Source organism: Cebus imitator, unplaced genomic scaffold, assembly GCF_001604975.1.
Source record: "Cebus imitator isolate Cc_AM_T3 unplaced genomic scaffold, Cebus_imitator-1.0 Scaffold106, whole genome shotgun sequence".
Classification (NCBI taxonomy): Eukaryota; Metazoa; Chordata; class Mammalia; order Primates; family Cebidae; genus Cebus; species Cebus imitator.
Genome location: NW_016107421.1, coordinates 1,141,811 through 1,165,548, shown reverse-complemented (window position 1 = coordinate 1,165,548; position 23,738 = coordinate 1,141,811). Strand labels below are relative to the sequence as shown.

General features: G+C 40.8%; 1 protein-coding gene across 7 annotated transcripts in view; it reads right to left on the bottom strand.

Annotated features, from left to right (window-relative positions):
- Positions 1 to 23,738, bottom strand: part of SPP2 (secreted phosphoprotein 2) — a 29,749-nt gene that overhangs the window by 5,727 nt on the left and 284 nt on the right. For 3 of the 7 annotated variants that reach the window (XM_017537719.2, XM_017537716.2, XM_017537717.2), the window contains exons 2-7: positions 23,602 to 23,726; positions 15,894 to 16,016; positions 14,367 to 14,477; positions 7,923 to 7,977; positions 7,246 to 7,296; positions 4,851 to 4,946 (exon numbers count right to left, since the gene is read on the bottom strand). In XM_017537719.2, coding sequence (XP_017393208.1) covers positions 4,861 to 4,946; positions 7,246 to 7,296; positions 7,923 to 7,977; positions 14,367 to 14,477; positions 15,894 to 16,016; positions 23,602 to 23,726 — 551 coding nt within the window. In that variant the 3' untranslated portion in view covers positions 4,851 to 4,860. Of the gene's footprint in view, positions 1 to 2,222; positions 2,707 to 3,010; positions 3,546 to 4,850; positions 4,947 to 7,245; positions 7,297 to 7,922; positions 7,978 to 14,366; positions 14,478 to 15,893; positions 16,017 to 23,601; positions 23,727 to 23,738 lie in introns of those variants that run through there. The other 4 variants (XM_017537714.2, XM_017537718.2, XM_017537715.2 and 1 more) reach the window with 4 other exon arrangements.

Here is a 23,738-nt window from a genome sequence, read left to right as displayed (position 1 = left end):
AATACAACTGCACATAGTCATGTCTCTGCCTCTGGAGTCTCGGTTGGGTCTTTTCTGTCTTATGTGGGGTCTCTTGCTCTCTTCAATAGGTGGGTGTCATGGGTGACCATGATAGGACATTGTCACGAATAAGTCTGATACCTGAATGTGGAAATCACTCAGAAAGCCAGTGGAGGTGGTGGAGGTTTTAGGGACCAGTTCTCCCACATAGTTGATGATAAGCAGATATCATGCTAACACTTCCAATCAATTAAAGTCTTTGCCATCTAGTTGGTGACTACATTTCCAGTTTCACCCAACACATGACAAATGATTCTTAAACAAATAAGCCTTGACATTTTGCCCTCTCGTGCTATTTTTTAAATACGGAGATATGAGAATCACAGGAAGGAAAAGGGAAGAGGCTTTGGAAACAGACAGACATAAAGAGTTAAATCCCACTCCCAACACTATCTCAGAGAGCAGGGGCCTCTAGATGCCTCTGCTTCTGCTTCCTTCTCTATGAAACAGAGATAGCAATACGAATAAAATTTCATTTGATTGCTGCAAGATTTATGCAAGGCAATGTATGAGATGGGTCCAAACACAGACCCAGGCACACCTGAGCGCTGTGATGTTCATGGGCACAGAGGCCAAGCACAAAGGGGCATTTAATTTGTTGAACAAGTGGATCATGACACTGATTCTTTTTACTATGCCCTTGTTGACAAAAGGCCTCAACAAGAACTGCCCCCTTTGCTGCGTTGGGGCATAGTTTAAGAGCCCCACACTAATAATCAAGATTGTGACATGAAAAATGCATCACTCACATGGCCATGGCTTGGGTGCTGAGGTTCTCCTGGCTACTACGTAATTGAAAAGTCAGAACTGAACTATTCCAGCCACAAAGATAAGAAAGTCTAAGATTCCCAAATAGATTTTTTTCAACATGAGAGGTGGGACCTGATTTTCTGCATTTCCTACCTTAGAGTAATAAACAAGAAAAAAAATTAGAGCATTTAATTTAAATATTACATTTCACTATCCACTCATACATTAAATCATTTTCTGGCAACATTGAAGAATCCTAGAACAGTGTTTAGGGCTCTGGGGATTCCATAAGAAATAAGGCAAAGTCTCTACCTTCAAGGAATTCCCCAGTGGAAAAATGTCACTCACAATTTGAAAATAGTAATTTTGTTTCTGGTCATGTATTCATTCACTCTTCCTTCCCAGCCTGATAGATTATATTCTATACACTGTTCTTAGCACTATGATATTGACAAAGGATATTTTTAATAATTTCATGTAGATATTAATAATATTTTTACTTGTTATAAAACTGAAATAATTAACAAGGAGAATGCATCCTCAAGAAGTTTATGGTGGTGGTGGCTCACGCCTATAATCCCAGCACTTTGGGAGGCCAAGGCAGGTGGATCACTTGAGGTCAGGAGTTTGAGACCAGCCTGGCCAACGTGGTGAAACCCCATCTCTACTAAAAATACAAAAATTATCTGGGTGTGGTGGTGTACGCTTGCAATCCCAGCTGCCTGGGAGGCTGAGGCAGGAGAATCGCCTGGGAGGCAGAGGCTTCAGTGAGCGGAGACTGTGCCATTGCACTTTAGCCTAGGTGACAGAGCAAGACTCCATTGCAAAAAAAAAGAAAGAAAGTTTATGGTCTAGTATGGACAAAAATAAGGAAAATGTAATAATAAACTCTTGAAGGAATTGCACCCTGAGAGGTTAAGGAATTCGTAGATGGGAGAACAGGATCAGAACCAGGCCCGTGGATTCCAGGTCCCATGGGATTGGCTGCCTCATTAGACCCACTGTGCTGGCCTCACCAGCTTCACTCTGTGATTTCAGGGAACCCAGCGCAGTGTAGAAACCTGCCCTGCTAAAGGTCCCTGGAGGGCAGAGACATAACTGGGACTTCAGTCAAATCCTGTGTTCAGGTCAGGGCTGTGGCACAGCTCTTTAGTCACTGCTGTCTTTAAAAATAAATGCTTTGAGTGACCAATCTCTTCATAAAAATCAGATGATGGATTTATATTGCAATACGCATATGTATATACACCCAACGTTATCATATTACTAATAAATGAAGAATCCAATCCATCAAGAACTCTATCCCCCCTGCCCCCAACCCATGATGCTCTGTAAGAAAAAAAGATATCATTTACATTTATAAAAATGGAATATGATGTGTCTGTTTCTTCATAATGAGTGGTTTCTTGATCTCAGCATGGAGCTGGCTTTTATTTTTAGAGTTGCACCATAGATTAAAAAGAAAACCTACCATTTGTGTCTTTCATCCAAGAAGTCCTCACTGGTAAATTTCCCTTCTATTTTAGTAAAATGTCAGTTGACTTCTTTCAAATTCCATGGTTAAAAATTAATTATACTATGCTTAACTGACTTTTTAGAAAAAGAATTTCAAGAACCCAAAGGGAATGATGTCATTCACTTAAAGAATATGTACTGAGTGTGATTTATTGGGTGTGCTGGGCTGTGTGAAGGGCACCAGGGACAGTGGCAGCTGAAGTTTCTTGAGACCTCTCTTGGGAAGTCTGGTAGTCAGATGGGCGTCAGCAAACAGCCAATTGCAGGCCCTATTATGAGAATCTTACAGAGGCCCAATCAGGGACATCATCTCTGACCCAGTGGTGGTGGTTTGTGGTGTCAGCAAGGACCTGCAAAGGGAGGCAACAACTAAGCTGGGACCTGAACAGTGAGGCAGAACTACTCAGGTGGATGATCCCGGTAGAGGCAGCAGCCAAAGGACAGATCACAAGGTCAGGAGTTCGAGACCAGCCTGGCCAACATGGTGAAACCCCATCTCCATTAAAAAAAAAAAAAAAAAGTAATCTACAGAATTGGAAAATAATTAAACTAAGGAGATCATACAAATGCTCACCAGTATTTAAATTATACATTGGCTGGGCATCCCAGCACTTTGGGAGTCTAAGGTGGGTAGATCACCTGAGGTCAGGAATTTGAGATCAGCCTGGCTAACATGCTACAGTGCTACAGGAGCGGAGGAGCCAGGAGGAATTGGGAGAGGTGAGGCTGGAGATGTGGGCAGAGCCAGGTCATGAAGGCCATCGTGAGCTACACTGGAAGTTTGGACTTTATCCCGCAAGCACGCAGTGTTACACAGACTGTAAAGCCCGTGAACACTCCAGCTTCATTATTAACACGTGTGTGCATGTAAAATACCTATGTATGGACTCAACATCTGTCATTCCATCTTGAGATTCTTCTTACGTGTGCCCTTCATGATAGCTACATTTGCTCCAATCCCATCTCTAGTAACGGGGAATTTATACACATGTGGGACTCTATGAAGCTCATTGTCAGTGTGATAAACCAGGACTCCATCTCTAGCTTTCTACAGAACTGGAGCATATAGGATTTTCAGTGTCTGGTTGCTGCCCAGCTCTGCTAAGTCCCACAACTGAAGCAACCATTAGAGAGTTTACACGGGGTGAGGATCAGAATATTTTCCATGTTCATGATAAACCTGAAGACAGCAAACAAGGTAGACAGTGTGGGATCAGAACCTAAGACAAGAATACAATCAACAGTTCACTGGTGATGGTAGTGAAGTGATGGGCCAATGCCAGAGAAAATGTGTGGGAGAAATGAATAAGACTGGACCCCTATGTACGTTACAAGAAGATGAAGGATGAAGGGGAGTCAGTGATGCCCTCAAGATCTTTAGCTTGAGCAAATTAGGTGAATGGTGATGCCATCAATTAAGAAAGGGAGCTTGGTAGGAAAATAGTTGAGTTTCAGGGACTCCCAGGATACCCAATGGCAACTGCATTCAATAGGCAGTTGATATAAAAGCCTGGTTCCGGACATAGAGTGTAGTAAGAGAGGTGTTTGGAAATAATTATGCATCATTGATAGTTCAAGCAAGAGGAAGAAATAAAGGAGTAATCGGCCGGACGCAGTGGCTCACATCTGTAATCCCAGAACTTTGGGAGGCCGAGGCTGGCAGATCATGAGGTTAGGAGTTCAAGACCAGCCTGGCCAACATGGTGAAAACCCGTCTCCATAAGGAAAAAAAAAAAAAAGGGTAATCTACGGAATTGGGAAATGATTAAACTAAGGAGATCACACAAATGCTCACCAGTATTTAAAGTATACTTTGGTTGGGCATCCCAGCACTTTGGGAGGCTAAGGCAGGTGGATCACCTGAGGTCAGGAATTTGAGACCAGCCTGGCTAACATGGTGAAAACCTGTCTCTACTAAAAATACAAATATTAGCTGGGCATGGTGGTGGGCTCCTATAATCCCAGCTACTAGGAAGGCTGAGATGAGAGAATCTTTTGAACCCAGGAGGCAGAGGTTGCAGTAAGCCAAGATCGCACCATTGCACTCCAGTGAGGGCAACAAGAGCAAAACTCCATCTTGAAAAATAAAACCATTAATAAAGTACACATCAATAAAAGGAAGCTAGATCAGATTTCATAGATGAGGTGAGGAGGTTGAGGAAGCAACCAGAGATCACAGTTGTGTCAAAAAGTTTAGCAGGGGAGGAAGGATGGAGGGAAGGCAGTTGCTTAGATGGATGAGATGGGCCAAAGGAAGGAGCTGTGCCCTTGCTGTTTGCTTGCTCTTCAAGTGGACAGACTTAATCACATCAGTGGCAACAGATACAAATGTCATGGGAAAAAGATTGAGGGTGCATGAGATTGAAGAGGTAACTGAGGAGAAGTCTTGGAGAAGAAGTCAGAGAAGCCAAAAGGCAAGGATTTGAATCGCACATTGCAGATATTTGGAGGTTGGCAGTTTTAAGACATTCACTCCACGTGGCTTCTATTTCTAAATACACATGTGATCACTTGTGTTGTCTTACCTCAAGACTGTTACTCAAAGTCAGTATTTATTCTTGCTCTGTGCCGGTAATTTGGGTACCTTCTATTTCCAGGAGGAAAAGTCCTTCTCATGATCTCTAAACGTAGAAAAGGGAAGCGTAGGCTCTGTCAGTCACACGAAGACCTGAGATGGTGTGGACTATGTGACTACAAATTAATGAGAAGGATTGTGACAAGCATAACCCGAGCCCATCTGCCACGAGAATACCTGAGATGCAATAACTTCATCTTCTTTATTCCACTCTCTCTCCTTCTTCCCTGTGTTGTGTTACAGCTGGGCCCAGCACTCATTTCTCCTCACTCTGTATTACCACATGTGATGTCTCAACCACCATGGATGCCCTTGAGGGCAGAAACTGCCACATTTATCTTTCAGTCCTCCATGGGATCTGCCCAGTGCTTATCACACACATTTGTCGAATTGAATTAAATCATCATGTTCAAAGCAGTCTCTAAGACAGCTGTACTTCTGTGTCAATGATGCTCCCCCAGGCCCAATGTGTTTTTAGATTTTTACTTAGAAATCTCTTCTGAGACATATAAAAGAATTGGTCACATTCATTTATATCCATATAACATTTTTAGTCTTAAATGGCATTTGTCCAATACAGTAATCAGTTTCCAAGATGGCTTCCTGGTATTCACACTCCTGGGCAGTCCCTTCCCACACTGGGGTTGGATTGGCTTGTGTGTTTAATAATAAACTATGCAAAGTGATGATATATCACTTCCAAAATTAGGTTATAAAAGACTGTGATTTTGTCTTGGGTGCTCTTGCTTGCTCATTCTCTCTCTCTCTCTCTCTCAAATCATCATCTCTGGGGGGATCCAGCTGTCATGTTTTGAGGATATTCAGAAGTCCTATGGAACTGAAGCCCTTCCTCTACTACCCTGTGAAGAACTGAGGCTTCCCAACAACACATGAGTGAGCTTGGAAGTGGCTCCTTCAGCCCCAGTCAAGCTTCAGATAAGATCACAGCCTAATCAACATCTTGTCTGAAACCTTTTGATAGACCCTGAGCCAGAACCACCCAGCTAAGTTTCTCCTGGGTCTTTGACCCTCAGAAACTGTGAGAGACTAAATGTGTGTTGTTTTAAGCTGTCAAATTTTTGGGTAATTTGATATATAGCAATAGATAACCAACATGCCCAAGTTGATTATTAATCTGATTCATCAGATTTAATTCCAAATGTCTTTTAGATATTTCCAACATCAAATCCAAAGGCAGATGTTTGCCACCAGTATCGAGATTCAAAGTAAAAAAAACAAAAAAAAACAAAAAAAAACTCATGGATTCTGAAGACAATTCCTAAAGAAAAGCTCATAAAAACATTTCAGCAGTGGTCATGCCATTATAATAACTGTATATTCTCCCAAAGTGACAATTTGGATGAGATATAAAACAGGCATTAAAAGAAAATCCAGCATCAAGTTATAAGCCCTAGCACTTCAAATAAACTGGAGTATGCCTAATGAAGGTCAGACTTTGAGATCATTGAAATGTCAATATCTGTGTTATTCATTTTAATGGGGAATGCTGAACATCAGGTGGATTTTGCAGCTCTTCTGGGAAGCAGCATGAAACAGGCACAGGTTTTAGATTCTGACAAATCTGATTAAATTCCTACATTGGCAATGTAGCCACAAGCAAACTACAGAAACTCACTAAGCCTCAATTAGCTCACCTAAAAATGGGAAAGAACATAGTCCTACCCCACAGAAGGAGAAAATTATGTTACAATTAGTACAGGGTAGGTAATTTGCATATGCCAATTAATGCCATGAGTTCTTATTGCTTTCTTCGTCTACATAAGCAGGTAACACACCTGGTTTACAGGGCTATCATGGGGACCAAATGAGAAAACTGATCTGTATAGCAGAGGGACAAAATAACTTAGTTTCATCCATTTGATAAGAAGTTTGGTTGAATATGGCAAAAAGAAGATCATTAGCCACATTGTATGCCTGTATCAAAATATCTCATATACCCCATAAATATATAGATACCTCTTATATACCCATAAAAACTAAAAATATTTTTAATTAAAAAAAGAAGATTATTAGAGTTCATGCTATTTTTTTAAATGCTTCAAAGTATGTCAGGAAAAAAAAAAAAAGTCAATGCTTATTTCCTGAGCCAAATTTGATATTTTGATTCTTGGTAACTTTAAGTCAGCTAGTGCCTCAAGGTTACCTTTTCAATGATTTGCAAAGCAAGTTTATACATTATTATTCTTTTCATTTTTACTTAAAATATTTTGTATTTCAGATATTTAACTCCTATGGAACAGGAAACAGCTATAAAATAGGATTTCTCAGGAGTCCAGATTGATCAGAAAAGAGTCTGGTGGCACAGCAGGAAAGAGACAACTTACCAAGTGATCGATCATACAATTGTTCACTTATAGACTCATCTGGAATGAGACCTGCAACACAGTAATAATCATAAGACAAGACTCCCCTGACTACTCCAGAATGTTCTATGACTTTATTATTAATGCCACAAATATGCTTCTTAAGCAAAGACGCAGTAAGAGATCACCACTGAGTTTTGTTGCCATCAGCACTAATAGGAAAAACACCTCCTAAGTCATAGAACCCAATTTTGTATTAAAGGCCACACAAGAAAAGGAAGGAGGAGAGCCCTTTCTCCCTGAACAAAGACACTCAAAGAGATGATCAGCTCTAGAGGTGTGGCTGAAAGATGATAGAATTAACCCTGTTCAGTTCTGATTCTCCCAGCTACACATTCTTAAGGGGAAAACCAATACCAGCTCTGCTCACTTGGCAGAGATGTTGGTGCCATCAAATGGAATTAGGTATGGAAAAGCTCTGTTGTGAATACACAGGAATATATAAATGAATAGTTGTATCATTATTATCTAGTGATAAGAAATGAGCAAAAGCAAAACAAAATGCTAATTTTCTATGACTGTAATTGTTCAAAGGTTATATACATATATATTTCTAGTTTTAAATGACTCGCTAACAAAAAGCTGCAATATGAAGTTATTTTAAGCAAAAAACTTAAATAAAATAGATCTTAACTTACCAAATGGATAATTGTTTCTCCATTGATGAGATCCCAACATGTCCCTAAAAATCATCTAAAGAAATGTAGACATCAGGATATGTCAGCACATGAAAGAAAGGAAAAGGAAAGACACTGAAAAATGTAAATGTCACCTGGAAGCCTCTGATATAGGTTATATAATCCATTTTTAATGAAATAGGCAATACATTATATTAAATAACTTTATATGGTGTCAAACACATAAGCCTAAAAAACACATGGGGAAGAGCAACCTACATGAAGTTTAAATTGCCCACCGATCTTTCCCCTAGACTGAGAATGTACTCCCAAACATTGCCGACCCCCAGAAAGGCAAAACTCTGTTACACAGACTTGCACAAAGACTAATTTAGGTCAAATTTTAGAGTTTTCGCTCTACAAAGTGACCATAATATGTTCAGTAGGAAAAGTTGTCCACAAGAAGTTTTTATGAAACCACTGAAAGTCCATGCAATCATCACAAAGTGAAGTGGCTGCTTGGCTCACAGTCTTCCTACCAAGAGTCTTGGCAGGCTGCCCTCTCCATCCTGAACAGTCACAGGTAGTCTCTTGGCCTCCATCACAGTGATTGGACCAGGAACACATACCAAGGTAATTTAAGAGAGAAATAATACTCTTTTCAACAAACAGTGCTGATACAACTGGATATGCACATGCAAGAGAATGAAGCCAGACCCCTTCCTCGCATCATATGCAAAAATCAAATCAACATGGATCACAGACCTAATGTAAGACTACAGAAGCAACAAAATAAAAAATAGATAAACTAGACTTCATCAAAATTTAATTTTGCTCTTCAAAGGACATCATCAAGAAAGTAAAGGGCAACCCACAGAGGGGGAAAAATATTTCAAAACAACTCAATAAAAAGACAAATAGTGCAATTAAATCATAAGCAAGGATTTGAATAGACATTTCTCCAAAGAAGATATACAATGGCCATTCATTAGTCATTAGAAAAATGTAGATTAAACCATGATGAGAGCTAGGCACAGTGGCTCACGCCTATAATCCTAACACTTTGGGAGGCTGAGATAGGCAGATCACCTGAAGCCAGGAATTGGAGACCAGCCAGGCCAACATGGCAAAACCCTGTCTCTACTAAAAATACAAAAATTAGCTGTGTGTAGTGGCACACATGTGTAGTCTGAGCTTCTTGGGAGGCTGAGGCACTACAATTACTTGAACCCAGGAGACCGAGGTTATAGTGAGCCAACACTGTACCACTACACCCCAGACTAAGTGACAGAGTGAGACTCTGTAAAAAAAAAAAAAAAAAAAAAAAAAAAAAAAAAAAAAAAAAAAAAAAAAAACCCTACACTAGAATGGCTAAAATAAAAGACAGGCACCAACACATATTGACAAGAATGGAAATGGAACTAGAAATGGAAATCCTCATACATTACTGGTAAGAATGTAAAATGGTACAGCTACTATGGAAAAAAGTGTGGCAGTTCCTCAAAAAGTTAAACACAAAGTCACTATATGGCCATTAAACATAGAGTTACTATATGATCCAGGATTTCTGTTCCCAAGAGAATTAAAAACATGTATACACAAAAACATGCACATGGATGCTTCTAGCATCATTATGATAGCCAAAGAGGTAGAAATAAACCAAACGTCAATCAACGAATGAATGATCAATCCAATGTGGCTCCATAAAATGGAACAATAAGAATGAATACAGCACTGATGTATGCTACAACATGGATAAACCTCCAAAACATGATGCTAAGTGAAACAAGTTGGTGACAAAAGAACACAGTCTGTATGATCCCATTTGTGTGAAATGATCAGAATGGACAAATCCATAGACACACAAAGTGGATTAGTGGTTTCCAGGCATTGGGAGGAATAAGGAATAGAGAACAACTGTTATTGGGGTCTCTTCAACATGATGAAAGTGTTCTGGATTTAAATGGTGGTGGTATTTGTGAATATAGTAAAAACCATTGAACTATACACATTAGAAAGGCAAATTCTATGGTATGTAAATAATCTCTCCACCAAAATGTGTTTTAAAAGGGGGGTATCAAAACATCACATTGTACACAGTAAATATGTAAAATTTAAGATAAATTAATAATAAAGTTATAAATGTATAAAAAGAAAAAAAAGAGGGGACACCGAAGCCAGGCCAATAGGAGGAATGCCAAGAGGTTTCCCTAACTGGCAATAGAGAGAAATGCCTCCTTTTCCCTCTAAGTACAAAGGACATAAGTCTGGAGTAGCTTGAGGTTCTACTTCCTACTGCAAGGAAAAAGCCTCTCTGCAGTAAAGGTGGGCGTGGAGTCGGGGAGGCACAGTGACAGACAGAAAGAGAAAGAGAGAGACAGAGAGAGAGGAAGGAGGATAAGACTGAGGAGGCAGAGAAGGAAGAAGAAGGAGAGGGAGAGGGAGGAGGGAAGGGAGGAAGAGAGGGAGAGAGACAGGGGAATGAGGAAGAGGAGGAGGAGGGAGGGGGAGGGGATAGGGGAGGCGGGGAGAGAAGGGGCACATACAGGACGGAAGGACACTCAGTCGAGTTGTCCATGAGGCCAACTTCTTTCCTTCCTTTCTGGGAATGTGATCCAGGGAATTATCTCTTTTTGGCTTAGACCACTTCTGGTTGAATATCTATCTTTTTAAATGAAAGGCAGTAAATAAATTAAATGCCTTTCACCCCTCCCTGGAGCTCAGAGTTCCTGTCATTGTTCTTCCTCAGTTTCTTTCTCTTGGACTATTTTGTCTCTTGTCTGAAACCCTAGCTGACTTTATCCTATCCAGTCCAAATCAGAAGATTTGTCTAAAGTCAAGCTCACTTATTAGAAACTGAAGAAAGAAAGAGAGGGCACCAACCTACAATTGTACTAAATTGTACCATGTCAGCATTGTCCTCTTGTGGTGCCTGCACCGTGATGAGGCTGAGTGAGTGCTTATGCACCATATAGAAAGCTTTTCTCCTCTACGTAGTTCTCTTTCAGGATTGAAAAAGAAATAATAAAAACTATCAATAATTCACATATCTATTTGGTTAAGGACAAGAGACTATTTCCAAATTTAGAAATTTATTTTCTCAATTTTTTATGGTTACTATGCCTGTTAAAATTATGTCATGGAAAGTCCAAACATTTTATATTCAGGTCTCTCATTATGTCCTTACCAGACTTACTCTAAGTCCTTATTAGTCATAATTTGGATTTTGGGGCTTATTTGCCATGGCTTCCATTTTTCTTCACCTTGTATTTCTCATTCTGAAAATTCTTCTACATTCTCTATATGTTTTTCATGTGATCTTTATTTTTATTGCTCTGGGAGGTTTTTTTAGTTTTATTTCTTCTATTTCTTCCTTCCAACAATAATTTATTTGTTCTATGACTAAATTTATCATAGTCTATTATCTTTCATATTTATAATATTATCACTTTTTTCATGAAAATGATTGTCAGCTGTTCTCTCCTTTCTTCTCTTCTTCTCTGTTTCATGTAAGAAATTCATTTCAGAGTTTCCAGGAATAACTTAAGTCTCTATCTTCTTTCTTCTTTTTCTTTTGAATCACAGAATTTTTAAATTTGAGAATTTTAAAAATAGATTTGCTTAAAATATTTTATGATCACCTAATCTTTCAGGACAAGCAAACTGGAAGTTTATTTTAAGATCTAGTTTTTTCAAAGGGCTAACTTAATATCTGAGTCTTCTTAGAAAACTTGGAATTGGAAGAAAAGAGAGTGGTCTTCACTATGCAATTCGAAAGTTGCAACAGATTTGTGGGCTTTCCAAACAATTAGAACAATTAGAACCCATTAAATCAGGGGTGGAAGAGGGGTTAACTTAGATCATCATTTAGTAATTGATTTTGTGTTAAAGGTCATAAAATGAACCAGAATTTATTTCTCTCAACATTCACTACTAAGCCCTAGACACAGTTAGCATTCTCTCTCACCTCTTATTTATTTCATATTTACTCCATATGTTTTCTTACCTAGTTCCAATCTATTCATCATCTGATTCTGTCACCATTCTCCACTCCCAACATACACACACTTAAATCCCTTTCATAGCCCCCGTGTCATTAGGATAAAGCCAGGCATCCTCAACAAGACCCTCAAAGTCCACCTTGACTGCTCATGCTCCTCCGGCTCCACCTTGTGCCTCTCTCCCCACGTTTTGTTTGTTTGTTTGTTCGTTTGAGTCAGAGTCTCACTGTGTTGCCAGACTGGAGTGCAGTGGCCTGATCTTGGCTCACCGCAACCTCCACTTCCTGGGTTCAAGCCATTCTCCTGCCTCAGCCTCCCAAGTAGCTGGGACTACAGGCATGCCACCACACCCAGCTAATTTTTGCATTTTTAGTAGAGTTGGGGTTTCACCATGTTGGCCAGGATGGTGTTGATCTCTTGACCTCGTGATCCACCCACCTCGGACTCCCAAAGTGCTGGGATTACAGGCGTGAGCCACCGCGCCCCCCCACCCCCCCATATTTTTCTCATTTCTGTTGTAACGGAGTTCTGTCCATTTCAACCCATCAGCTTTTATGGCAATTCAGGGTACCCCACTTGATTTCCCCTATACTCGAAATACCCTTCCCCCTCCACCCTCTGCCTGCTTTGTTCTGACTTCCACCCACCTTCCAGTTCTTGGCTGGAAGGTCAGTTCCTGAAGGATGCTGTCTGCTCCCCACGTGACATGCATTCCTCTCACTATGTGGTCTCCAGTGCCTGCCTGGAAGTCAGGGTAATGCCTGCCTGGAAGTCAGGGTAATTCCTGCCTAGTGGGTACCTTTCCCCAGACATGTCTATAAACTCCACAAAGGCTAGGACTGTGCTTGTCTTCCTCCCCACTGTCGTTTTTCTGATATAAACCACAAATCAAGACTAACAAAAGACTTGTGAAGTGCTAAGTTTGGTCCTTGTCATTTCTGTGTTAGCTGGGCCATGGTGTATGAGTGTGTTACGACAGAATGTATTCAATTTTCTAAAGATTTCAATAGGGTATAGGGAAGCAGGCCCTTGATACTTGCACCAGCACTAAGAAAAGTTTCTTCAACTATGGCTCCAGGACAAGTTCAGAGATCACCTGAGAGTTGACCCTCAAAATCTGCCAGTGTGAACGGGATCAATCAATAAGGCTATGCTCAACTGAACTTTTTGTAGAGAAAGTCCTAATAAACTGTGTGAAGTTCTCTTTGTACCTATAAGGCCATCCTCTGTGATAGGAGTGTCTCCGTCATTAGTTTCATTACTTTCTAATTCTAAAATGTACTTCCAGACAAACTAGTTAAGGTGTGAGTATGTTAATTATGTGGAAAAATTAACTTTTATGTGTAATTCTTAAAGTAGAAATTGTATAATATTTTCATGTAATTTTTAGTACAGAGTTAAACCTTGAAAAACTGAACAAAAATTTAAAATAGAAAGAAAGATTATGTTTGACAGAATCATACATATAATGTTGGGAACATTTTTTAAAAATCTGTTGATAATATTCTCCTCTTACAAAAGAACAAATAATATGTCACGTTTTTATCCCTAGTTTAGAGTGAAGAGATGGCCTCTTCACATCATATTCTTGTCCATTTCTTCCCCAGATTTCTTGCATTTATGCAAGTATTTAGTGAGCTGTGTCAAACATTGTTCTAGGCTGACAAAAACAAACATTCCCTGCCCTCATGAGACATACAGTCTAGTAAGGAAAGCAGGCAATGATCAGACAAATATATAATATAATTTCAAGGCAAAACTGTATATATTATTAATCTTACAGTATGATTGCAAATCACTTTTAATGCAGTTGAGGAAAAATAAGGTTCCTGCCACCCACTGAGCATCCCAGTGCCAGGCCAGACCCTTCATGACCATCAGCTTACCACATTCCCTCAACAACCTATCAGGTGGTCTTTATTATTGCTGGCATTTAACAGATGAAGAAGCTGTGGATCATGAGGATTAAATGATGGTCAAGTATCCTGACCTGGACTGCAGAGCTGGGAGACAGTTTTGAACACTGGTCCTACAAATATGTCCTTCTTGATTGCACTAATTCACAGTGTCAGGAAGCCACATACTTAGATCTGAAACTTCAAAGGTTTGCTTATTGTTACTTTAAGGATATTTCCCAAATCCCAGGGAAATCGAGAGAAAGAGAGAGAGAGAGAGAATGTGTGTGTGTGTATGTTTGTGTGTATGTGTGTGTGTGTGTGTGTGTGTGTGAGAGAGAGAGAGAGAGAGACAGAGAAAGTGTAGAGCAAAAGAATAGTCTGGGAGAAGTAGGGGATGTGGACGATGAGGCTATAGGTGTCCAAGAGAGAATCCCACAGAGTCAGCAGAGTTCTGCGTCCCCAAGCCTGGGTGATGATCCAGCCACCCAGCAAACCACTCTGCTTTTCACAAACCCACAAAGAACCTAAGAGATGCGGTCTGGGAACAGACAGGGCCCCCATCATACCTCTTCGCTGCTGAGAGACTCAGACGTGGAAGAGGACCAGCTGCAGTGAGCACGCACGCCCTGCACCTGCTGGCCAGATACCTTCACGGTGCTTCTGCAAACAGCTGTGGGCTGAAAAAGACAAAGCGGTGAGTTCTTTCTTCAGCTGCTCGTGGAAAAGTTTAGCCTCCATCCAGTAAATCAAGCAATACTGTCAGGTTTGATGAAATGACGAAGAAAGAAAAACTTCACAGAGGTATTTTGTTTTTCCAAAATGAAAATTCCTCAAGACTGAAGTAGAAACAAATGGAATATTTAAATGTCTCTTTGGTGTTTGACCCATTACAAGCCTCTAAGAAAAACAAACATTTGTGAGTGCTGAGTGGGCTTCCCTAAGTCAATTCTCATTCAGACAAAAAGAAATGATGAAGAACCCCACAGGACTGAACTCTCTTCTCCTTTGCCCTCAGATTTCATTAGAAATAGAAGCTTGTGACACTTTGGTATGAGTCCTTTGTAAAACAGAGTCACAGTGAATAGTTTCATGAAACAAATAACAAATTAAACAACCCTCTTTTAAATAACAAAACCCACAAGCGTGAACCTCAGACTACAAACACTTTGGAAAGCAAATTTTGGACTGCAGGCATTGCCCTGTTCAGGTGGGATTAACGCTCATGTGTGTTGATTAGGTGTCTGTGGAGACGAAAGGTATTCCACCTTAGATGCCAATCCACCATGTTGACTTCTCATTAATCCATTTCTGGGAATCCCTCTAAGAGTTCCACTTTCACATAAATACTGTAAATCCTAGCCTTAGGTCAAATCCCCTACAGTACATAAACCCTGGGTCTGAGAGGTAATGGCATGGGGATCCATGGTCTCAACTCCACCCAAGACATGGGTTCTGTTTGTAAGTCCCTGTGAGTTGTTCTTGTTTGTTTGGTTCGTTTGTTTGTTTCCTGAGAAACTGGATTTGGCAGCCTCTTTCTTCAGCCTCTCAGCTCCCTTGGCCTTTGGTGTTAGGTTTGCATGGGCCTGCTCACCGTGAAACAGTACCTGTTCTGGTCATGAGAGACACAAAAACGAACATGCCATGTTTCTGATCTCACTGAGCCTGAAATAGTAGGGAAGACAGATGATATTCAACAGTCAACTGCAAAAGAACATGACATGCGCCGGGAACACAGTCCGCTTGAGAGAGAATTTTGTAAGAAAATTCTAAGTATGTCTGGGATTTGTCTTTGCTGTTGGCTTCTCTGCATTCACTTTACCTGATACAAATTCATCCTCATGTTAAAGAGCAGGAAACTGAGGCACCAGGAATTAAGTAATTTGTCAGGATCGCTCAGGATCTCAGACTCCACAGCTCAATGCTCAGCCACTGTGTGACACTTCCCCCACCAGGTGATACCGTGTCCGCACAGTTACTGGTGTGGCCAAATGCCAGCCAGGCAGGGGCCAAGTTCTTCGTGTGTCTCCAGGTGATAGAAGTGAGGCTCTTCCTTTTGTTAGTTTCTGGGTCTGGTCTCCTTCCACCATGCTTACCACATAGTAGTCCCTCTGGAAGGCACACGTAGAGGGATCTTCTCCAGAATCCCTCCTGCATGTAGTCTCCCGGATGCTGAACTCTAAATTCATGACCAAGTTGTTCTCATCCAGGACCTCAACCTTCACAAAAATAAAGTAACAGAGTGTGATCAATGCATTTCTGAAGTTCCTGATGCTATAAACTATGCTTTCTGCCCCATGAGAAAAAAATTACAGAATCATCCACCATGAAAACAATAAATTATCTTAACAATCATTGACTTCCATGCCTTCCTTCCGCAGACCAGAGAGGAAAAGTGACTTACCAAAGTTGTACATAGTTTAGTGACAAAAATGAAATCAGAATGTAGGTGTTCTAACTGCAAGGCCAGTATCGCTTCTAACACTTTAACAGTGGCAACTGATCCTCGCTATTTGTGGATTCCACACTGGTGAACTCACCTACTCACTAAAACTTATTCGTAACCCCAAAATCAATACTAGTAGCACTTACTTTGGCAACCATCTATGGACAAGTGCAGAATGACAAAAAACTTGAGTTACCCAACATGCATGTTACCAACAGAAGACCAAGGAGTCATTCTGCCTTCTTGTTTCAGCTCTCATACTGAAAACGAGTGTACTTTTGTATGGTCTATTATAGTGGCTTTTTTTTTAATTTTAATTTTTGTTCTTTTTGTTGGTAACTTTAGTGTTTAAGATGGCCTCCAAATTTGGTGTGGAAGAACCCACTAGAGTTCCCAAGCATAAGGCTGTGATGCCCCGACATGGAAAATGTTTGAATAAGGTAAGCTTTGTTCAGGCAGGAGTCACAGTGCTGATGACCATGAGTTCAATGTTAATGAATCAACAACATATATTAAATTAAGCATCTTTAAGCAGGAACTCACACACACACACACACACACACACACACACACACACACACACACAAACCCATTGATGGGTTGACAAAAATGTTGTGACCTAAGGCTCACAGAACCTGAACCTTTTATTTCCCGTAGAAGCAATGATTCCATGTTTGCTAATTCAGTGTTCATGATGATTTTACACAACATAACTACTACAAATAACAAGCATCAACTGTACATATTTCTAAGTGTCATTTTCCCAAAAGACTGCTCCATAATTTCCTAATAATTCCAGAAAGAAATAATTAAGCAGCAAATGCATCTATGCAGTACAGGCTATTCTCCAGCCCTAGCTTCCTGCTTGAGCAGTTCTAATCTGTGAATGAATTTAAATGATTTTATACTCCTTTCCACAAAGAAAAGTTGTCTAAACTTCTTGACAAATCTGGGGAGTTCTGATGTCATGAAGTCCAGTGACTTATTGAACGCTCACTGTGAGTTCAGCACCAGAGGCAGAGCAGGGAAGATGCCATGTGGCTTAAATTCCAGAGAAGGTGCCACACAGTAGATGCATCGAAGAAAACCAATACAAGATCATCATCCAAGATAGTTATGGGACTATCAAGAAAAACAACAAGACAATGGGGGTGAGGGAAGGAAGAAGCTACTTTAGAGAAAATACCAGAAAAATCCTCCCAAAGAAGGCAAATTTAAACCAAGCCTTGAAGGACGGGAAGAAAAAGCAAAGCCAATGTCCTGGGGCAGGGAGAAGTCTGACTGCTGTGGCTGGAGCAACCTGACCAAGGTGGGAACTATACACTGTAACTTCAGAGAGATGGGAAGCATCAGACAAGGTATGGTCTTGGAGCCCATGGGAAGGTGTTTAGATTTCATTCTCACTGCAGCAAGATGCTATCAGAGGGTTTTAAGAGCTGCACCTGAATCACTGTGGCTGCTGCAAGGTAAACAGGTTGGGGCCGGAACAAGGGGGCAGCAGGAAGCCAGTGGGGAGCCCGCCATGGTGCATCACCTAACACCCCCAGGATCCAAGTCACTTCTTCCCTCTTAGTTTCTGAACCCACCTGGCAGCAAATTGAAGTCAGCAACACATTGAACCTACTGCCCTGGAGGAGAGAGAGGGAGGCAGCACTCTTGCTGTGAGAGCGGGAACTACTTACAAGTAGGGAATAACAGGTACATGCAGTTATTTTGTTTTGTAAAAAAGTGGCAAACTCCAAGCTTAGGATGGGGATCTCTATGTCTCCTGACATAGGATGCATAATGAGTGCTGATAAAAGTAGGTTTTGCTGAAAACAAGTAGAAATAAAAACTTAACCTTACCATCAATTACTACCTCATATATTTGTAATTTTAATATATTGGATGTTAAATCTGAATCTCGTTAAAAAATGAAAACCTCTCCCATCAACTGAAGTCTGTTGTGTGGGACCCTCCGCTGCAGAGCATGCTTCAGCAATTCACCTTAATGCAATCTGATGCATTATCTTAATGCAATTAATCTTAATGCAAACTGGCAACACAAAAACTTCACTGAAAAGATGAAAATGTGGGCTTTTTTGGGGGGGGTACAGATTATTTTATTGAGTTATGAGGTGATTTTGCAAACTCTTTTGCATCTTTAAGGGATCTTACAAGAATAGGGAGAAGCACCTAACATTTTTGCTGTTTCATTTGAACTCACTTTCTGCCAGTAAATTTCTATGCTGTGTTATTCAAAAAATGTGGGACAGCCTAAATGCTCAACAATAAGAAATCGATTAGAGAAAATTAAAAACCCAGCATTACTGCTGAAATATGTTATGGTAATTTATGATCAGTGTTGCAGTATGGTCCTATTTTTCTTTAAAAATATATTTTATACCTTCATATGGAGAAAAAACTCCAAAAGGATATCCTCTCGTGGGTTTATAGTGAGTATTTCTCAGAGAAACAAATAATGAATGTTCTTTTTCATTTTCTCTTTCTTGTGTTTTCTGACTTTTTCTAATGACTATATTTTAGTTTTTATTTCTAGAAGAAATAAAAATATGCAAAAATAAAAGACCCATAACAATTCCATTTGACAATTGTAGTGGTTAATTTTATGTCTCAAGTTGACTGAACCATGTTGCCTAGATATTTGGTCAACATTATTCTGAATGTTTCTGTGAAGCTATTCTTTGAATGAGATTATTTAAATCAGTGGACTCTGAGTAAAGCAGATGACCCCCCATTATGCGGTGGGTGCATCAAATCAGTTGAAGGCCTTAATAGAATAAAGACAGAAATCTTCCCATCAGAAAGGAATTCTACCAGCAGACTGCTTTTGGATTCAAACTATAAATTGTACCTGAATCTCCAGCCTGCTGGCTCACCTCATCAGAATTTTTTTCCTTTTGGACTTGTCACACTCTGAAACTGCATGAGGCAATTCCTTATAATAAATCTCTCTCTCTCTCTCTCTCTCTCTCTCTCTCTCTTTCTCTCTCTCTCTCTCTTTCTCTCTCTCTCATATTCACATGCATGCATTTATACATGTATACATGTCATATTGGTTCTGTTTCTCTGGAGAACTCTCACTGATCACTTGGATTTTTCAAATGAATCCCTCATTAATGAACAAAAAGTAAAGATCAGAAATGGCTAGCTGAGAATAATCTGGAAAACCAAAAACCAAAAAAATGCAAAGAAGTTGAAAGGTAAAATGAACACATACAAACAAGGCATGGAGACCTCAGGGACCCCAAACTTCCATGGTTTTCCCTCCAAATGTGCCTCAAATCTATCTGCTCACCCATCCGCCCTGCCCTGACTTAAGACTCCACACCAGCATCTCACCATGCTCAGCTTCCCACCCCACACCCCACTCCATGTGGCAGCTAGAGAGATTGCAATGGACTGCTTGTCCCTGGCCCCAATCCCCATGCTGAAACCCTAATCCCTGATGTGGTATTTGGAGGTTGAGCCTTTGGGGGGTTATTAGGTCTTGAAGGTAGAGCTTTCATAAGTGGGATTAGCATCCTTATAAGAAGAGGCTGGAGAGTTAGCTAGCTCGCTTTCTGCCGTGTAAGGATACAACAGGAAATCAGCAGCCTGCAGCCCATAAGAGAGGCCTCACCAGAATCAGACCAGAGTAGCATGCTGGCACCCTGATCTCGGATCTCAGCCTCTTGAACTCTGAGAAATAAAATAAATTGCATAAACAATAAATTATGCACCACCTAGTCCATTTTGTTATGTGTTCATGGCCCAAACTAAGCAGAGATGTTTTGCAAATGCAAATGTCCCCAGGGGCTACCCACTTCCCATAAAACTGACCCCAGGGCGGGAGCAGTGGCTCACGTCTGTAATCCCAGCACTTTGGGAGGCCGAGGTGGGTGGATCACCTGAGGTTGGGAGTTCGAAAACAGCCTGACCAACATGGAAAAATCCCATCTCTACTAAAAATACAAAATTAGTTGGCTGTGGTGGCACATGCCTGTAATCTCAGCTACTTGGGAGGCTGAGGCAGGAGAATCACTTGAACCCGGGAGGCAGAGGTTGCCCTGTGCTGTGAGCCAACATCATGCCATTGCACTCCACCCTGGGCAATAAAAGTGAATTTCCATCTCAAAAACAAAACAACAACAAAAACAGACCCCAAACTCCTCAAAATCATGACCTAGGCATGTCCCACTCATGCCCACCTCTCTGACCTCTCTCCACTTCCAGCTTTCTCTCCCAGGCTTGCTTGGCTCTAGCCAGCCTCCCTCTCAAGCCCTTTTGTCCTTCAGGGCCCTCCCACTGGCTCTGCCAGCTCACCCCAATATTTCTTCAAAAGGTCTTTCTATGCTGGGAACTTCTTGTCACTCAAGTGAGTCTTAACTCAAAGATGCAGCCTCAGTAGAGATTTTTGCCCCATCTAACTGCTGCTCGAGACTGGGTCCATCATGTCAACCTGCTTATCCTCCGCTATGGTACTCTCCACCATTGGAAATGAATTTGGTTTACTTAACTGTGTCCTCTTCTTCTTCCCCATCTTCCCCTTCCTCTCCCTCCCCATCTCCCTTCCCTCTGCCTGATAGAAACTGCTCCCTGTGAAACTACAGCCTGACTTGTCCTCTTTGCTTCCTCCCACCCAGCACAGAGCCAGTGCTCACCTTTCCTTTCTCTGCTTGTATCCACTGAGGGAACAGTCCAAGTGAGCCTAGTGTCAAGGCTGGGTCAAGAAAACCAACAGTGCTAAAGTCATGTGGTTTTTTTCCTTTCTCACCTTTTTCAAATTTGGAGCCCAAGAGGTGAACAACTTGAAATCAATTACAAGAATATTTGATCCAGGTCTGTTGGTAATACCCAGTGGTTCTTCACCCAAACTGCACATGAGGATGAGCAGGAGAACATTTAAGAATATGAGCCCCACCCTCAGAGACTGGGCTTTAAGGAGTCGACCATCCCTCCTGGACATCAGAAATATTTAAAGCTCTCATGCGATGATAATGTACAGTCTGAGTCGAGAATCACTAGGCTTAATAGGCAAACTTGGGGAAAAGTAGAAGGGCCCAACCCTTTTCCCTACAACCATTGAATTGTACCCCAAAATACTCATGACTAAACCACATCATGAGTATTGTGCTTTGAACAAATTCTTAGAAGTGAAACTATGCAATTGAAAGGTTTAAATATTTACTAATTTTCATGCTTAATGTGCTTATAAATATGCTTAACACACATTTCCAACTAGCTTTTCAAAGACAATTTTAGAAAATTACAAACTCTCAAGCAGTAGTTGTGGCTTCTTTTTCCCCTTGTTATTCTTTTACCTTGTTATTATTCTTTTTCACATTGCTATTTTAATTCTGCATTTTTTTCTTTCTATTAGAGAGGTTGAATGCTTTTCCAAATCCTTCTTAGTCTTTTGTATTTCCTCTTTTGTGAATTGTTTGTAACCCCACTGTTAGTGATCCATTCACTCAACTATCTCCTGAGGGTTTTCCATCTTAGTGTATCCCTCACGTCTGCTAGGGTAGAGAGAATTGGTATATTTGGAGCCATCTATAGGGTGTTTGTAGAAGACATGGTTAATACACACATCATACATCAAAATATGAAACACTCTCAATAAAATACATATCACCAGGAGAGATCAAAGGAAGAGAACCTCCCTTCCAGTGGGAGAAGAAATAGAGTTCTCAATAAGAGGGCATGGTGACTGTAGCTTGCCCAATGAATTTGAATAATCAGAAAAGGCTAGGGAGAGGCAAGAATAGGCAGACCTCCAGGTAAAGGAGCAGCGTACTTGAGGTGGAGAGGCAACCTTCTTCATGTGCCCATCAAGAGTCACACACATCATGTATAAGTATATCTATTTTTAAGTGCATGTGTGGCTGAGCTCAAGTCTGGGTGACTATACGAAGATGGCACATGAGCGAGAATGTGCTCTGATGGCTCTGCCTCGCAATAGCTCATCCCCACAGGCCAGATTTCCATGGTATGAGTAATTGGTTCTCTTGGGATGTGTCCTCATGCTCAGATTCATCTAATAAACTACTAACTTTCTTCTGTAGTGAGCAATAGCTGAATCAAAAGTAAATTTAAACTGTTCATCTGCAAGGTTGGCAACAAGACCTCGATTCCACACCACCACAAGTAGATTTCATTCAACGCCCATGGAAACTGGCATTTGAAAAACAATAAAAGCAAGGAAGAGGGTTCTGTGTTCTGATCCAGAAGCAGCTCAATCTTTGCTGTGGCAGCTGACCAGTGCCTCCACACCACAGCATCCAGATCAAGTGACCTCACTCTGATCGTCATCCTGGGATGGCACCTAACAAAAGCACAGCCCATAGTTTTTATGAACTATAACCAAACTAGTAAAGAAAACTGGGACCATTTGATTCATTTCCTTGAAATTTGGAAAAGAGTAACTGGGAGTCAGGTTCTGAAGAAGATCAAGCTGAATATGTTGCATTTGGAGACTAGAACTAGGAAACCATGAGCCAAGTGCTCTACAGAGTAGCAGAGGGAACAAGCTAAGAGTGAGTCCAGGAGGAATGGGAGAAGGGAACAGGCAGGCAGAAAGAAAGCAATGTCCATCTCATCTCTGCTGCCTGCACCTTCGGTCGTGTCTTCATTCTCATTCTCATGCTGCCTGGCTGCACAGAACTTTCATTCCTACGACATGCAACTTTATAGAACCTCCCTATCTCCCGCCTTAACCTAAATTTGCTTGCAAATACATTCATTCCTACTTCCTAATGAGCCCCATCAAGATGATAACAAGGCAGTGAAATTACCTGAGGAACAGGAAGAAGGGAGGTGACTTGCTGCTTATGTTTCTCATTCCTTTGAAGGATATTTTTACATTTATTTCCTTGCATATCACAGACTTAGTCACTGGAACCCCAAGTGATTACTCTTTCTCTAGCTCCCAAGGCCAAGAGGAAACAGACTATTACCAAGTTGGCACAGGAAGGTAAATTTCTTTAGCTCAAAAGCCAGATTATTTTCAGTAAATATTAGGAGCAGAGTTGCTGAATTTGAAAGGAGATTCGCTTCAACACATGAGAAGTTCTTAATAAAACCCCTCAGAAAGAACCACGAGGGCTTCAAGTACAAAAGCAAGATGCAGGGAAACAGAAGGCAAAGTTAGAGAGAAGAATACAGCAGAAGAATCAGTCATCCAAAGTGGCTTGAGAAGCCTCATGACAAAAATTGTAATTAAATCCTTTCTCTGTCAAAGAAAAGAGACACTATGAAAGAGATGACTAACTACTTTCATTTTTAAACTGGAGACAATTTCTTAAAAGTATGTCCAATGAACTGACAAAAGGCAGACAGCATTGTAAGGAATAGGGAAGACTTCATTGTGCACTTACTCTTTTTAATGAGCTCCTGAATGCCCGAAACAGATACGGACTCAGTGACTGGGAATTCACTTTTGCCACAGAGGCACTGAGGGCGTCCCTTAAGGAGGATGGATCGTAGTCGTACACAGGGAAACCTGGGCACACAA